This window comes from Penaeus japonicus, unplaced genomic scaffold (assembly GCF_977035675.1).
Source record: "Penaeus japonicus unplaced genomic scaffold, GWHDUDI00000001_assembly GWHDUDI00000043, whole genome shotgun sequence".
NCBI classification, from domain to species: domain Eukaryota; kingdom Metazoa; phylum Arthropoda; class Malacostraca; order Decapoda; family Penaeidae; genus Penaeus; species Penaeus japonicus.
Window position 1 is genome coordinate 625,942 of NW_028234445.1, and position 2,502 is coordinate 628,443.

The following is a 2,502-nucleotide window of genomic DNA, read 5'->3' on the forward strand; positions in this document are numbered from 1 at the left end:
CGAGCCTCCCCAAGCAGCAGGCAGGGACGAGCCTCCCCAAGCAGCAGGCAGGGACAATCTTAAACTAGCAGCCGCCAAGGACCATTCTTCAGGTGCGGCCTAGAGGCGTGACCCTTGCCGTGTTAGCTCGCCCTCGGACGGGAGCGACCAGTGAGCTCTAAAGACTCTTCGGCAGAAATTGTGTTTGTCTTTTGGAGAGGAAGAGAAAATGGAGAAGGAAATAGTGTAGTTTTCTTTCAACTTTATCTGTTTTGTTTTCCCTCAAGAAGATAAAACATAAGCAAATGTATATTTTCATATGTTTCCTGTCTATCCCTTCATATCCCTATGGATACATGATCATTTATGAGCATATCTATAAGTATTAGTATAACCTTTTCTTGAATGATACTAGCAATGCATGCCATCTCCTTACCTTATGTTACTCTTCTAAAACAGAAAGACCTCTGGTTCTTTTACCCAAAGAATAACCTTTATGTTTATTACATGTTTATTACTCATTTCATTCCCAACGGGACAAAGAGATTTGCTCATTTGAGCTTCGTGTTAATGTTCAAGTATTTCCTCTACAAGTGAGAGTCCAAGGCCATGTACCTGAGAACCCCCTTTGCACTGAGTACTCGCATATACTTATTAGATGATATTGAATCATTTGCACTTAATACTCAATAGATAATACCTATACCTATTTTGCCTCACAGCCTCTTTGGGGAGACCGGGAACGTGTAGACTGCCCATGAACATGTGTTTGATTTTTTCTAAACCTATTTTGTCCTGTGGTGTAATAGGTTCCGTAACGGAATCAGTTCTGAATGAAAGGAATGGAAATCTCTGTTGCGTGTTTCAAGACTCTCAATATCTTGTTTTTCATATCAATAAAATTGGGTGAATATGTTCTGTTTTCTTAGCTTTTTCCTATTTGCCACTTCTGTATTCCTACTTTTCTTACAACTTTTATTTATTACTATTAATTTTTAGATAATTATCATTCATTTAGTTTAATCCACTGTTTAGAGTGGATCATGAATTGAGAAATTAAATTAAATCAAATTAATTAAGATAAAAACAAAATGAATGCATTTACATTTCCACTTCAGTTACTTGTCTGTTGTATTAAGACATCTACTTACCTGTCTATCTGTCTCCCTATCTTTTTGTCTTTTCATCTATATTTTTATCTCTCTTGTCTATCTCTACCTTCCTATCTATCTTTCTTCCTCTACATCTATCTTCATATCTCTGTATCTTATCCCTCTTTCTTCCTATCTCTCTATCTGTTTTATCTGACTCTCTTCTTATTCCCCTCTATTCCTATCTCCTCTTTCGAACTATCTTTCTCTATACATCTCTATATTTACACACAGCATATAACTATTTCCTCTTCCTCCTCTTTCCCTTCTCCCTTCCTATTACATTTTCCCTTCTCCACATTCTCCTTCCCCCTTATTTTCCTCTTTCTCCTACTTTTTCCCTTCTCCCCTTCCTCTTCCTGCGTATTCACTCCTCCCCTTCGTCCTTATCTTCTTCCTCTTAGTTTTTTCCCTTCTACACCTCCTCTTTCTCTTCTCCACCCCCTCCCTCTTATCTTCCTCCTCCTCCTCCTACTTCCCATCTGTAAGGCACTGATACTGATATTAATTGACCCAAGACATTGATCATGTATGTCTACTTAATTCAATGCAATATCGATGGCAGTGTGTTTTGACCTGACGCTTCCTGTCTCCTGTGTTCGTTTCCGCCTCGGAACACTAGTCTTTAAAGGCAGCTGTTTTTGTTAACGGAAGGCCCGAGGCGTAGAAAGTGACTAAATGGTACTTAAGGACATGTAAGGATCACAGAGAGACAGATCAGGACAGAGAGGTCAGACAGACAGACTAGAGCGAACAGCTCGGGTATATTAACAGTCCACAATAAAGACCATGGTACGTGAACGTCTGTCTCTTATCCACCGGATCACAACCAGGGCATCGAGTGGTTATAACAACTGCTCTCAGTGGTGGGTTATAACTGTGGCCAGCAAGCTGGTTATAACTAGTGCCAGCTGATGGTTTACTTCTACCTTATCTGCCTCTTCCTTCGCTTTCTCTTCTCATCCCCTTTCTCCTTCCCCTCCCCCTCCCCCTTCCCATCCCCCACCCCCTCCCCCTTCTCTTCCCCTTCCTCCTCCCTCTTTCCCTTCTCCTTCCCCTCCCCCTTATCTTCCTCTTTCCCTTCTCTCTCCCACCCTCTCCCTTTTTCCCTTCTCCTTCTTCTCCTACTCCCCCCCCCCTTATCTTCCTCTTTCCCGTCTCCTTCCCTTCCTCCCTGCCCTCCCCATCCCTCTTATCTTCCGCTTCTTCCTCCCTCTTTCCCTTCCCCCCTTCCTCCTTCCCATCCCCTTCCCCCTTATCTTCTTCTATCCCTTCTCCTTCCCTTCCTCCTTCCCACCCCCACCCCCTTATATTCCCCTTCCTCCTCCCTTCTTTCCCTTCTCCTTCCTTTCCTCCTTCCCATTCCCTTCCC

At 42.8% G+C, this 2,502-nt stretch overlaps 1 protein-coding gene across 1 annotated transcript in view; it reads left to right on the forward strand.

The window, feature by feature from the left end:
- Positions 1-892, forward strand: part of LOC147466558 (uncharacterized) — a gene marked incomplete at its 5' end in the record, with an annotated part of 2,527 nt that extends 1,635 nt beyond the window's left edge. The window contains 1 exon segment of the mRNA XM_086535306.1: positions 1-892. This exon segment is cut by the window's left edge and continues 104 nt beyond it. Within this exon segment, the coding sequence (XP_086391432.1) occupies positions 1-103 (103 nt within the window).
- Between the last annotated feature and the right edge of the window lie 1,610 nt (positions 893-2,502).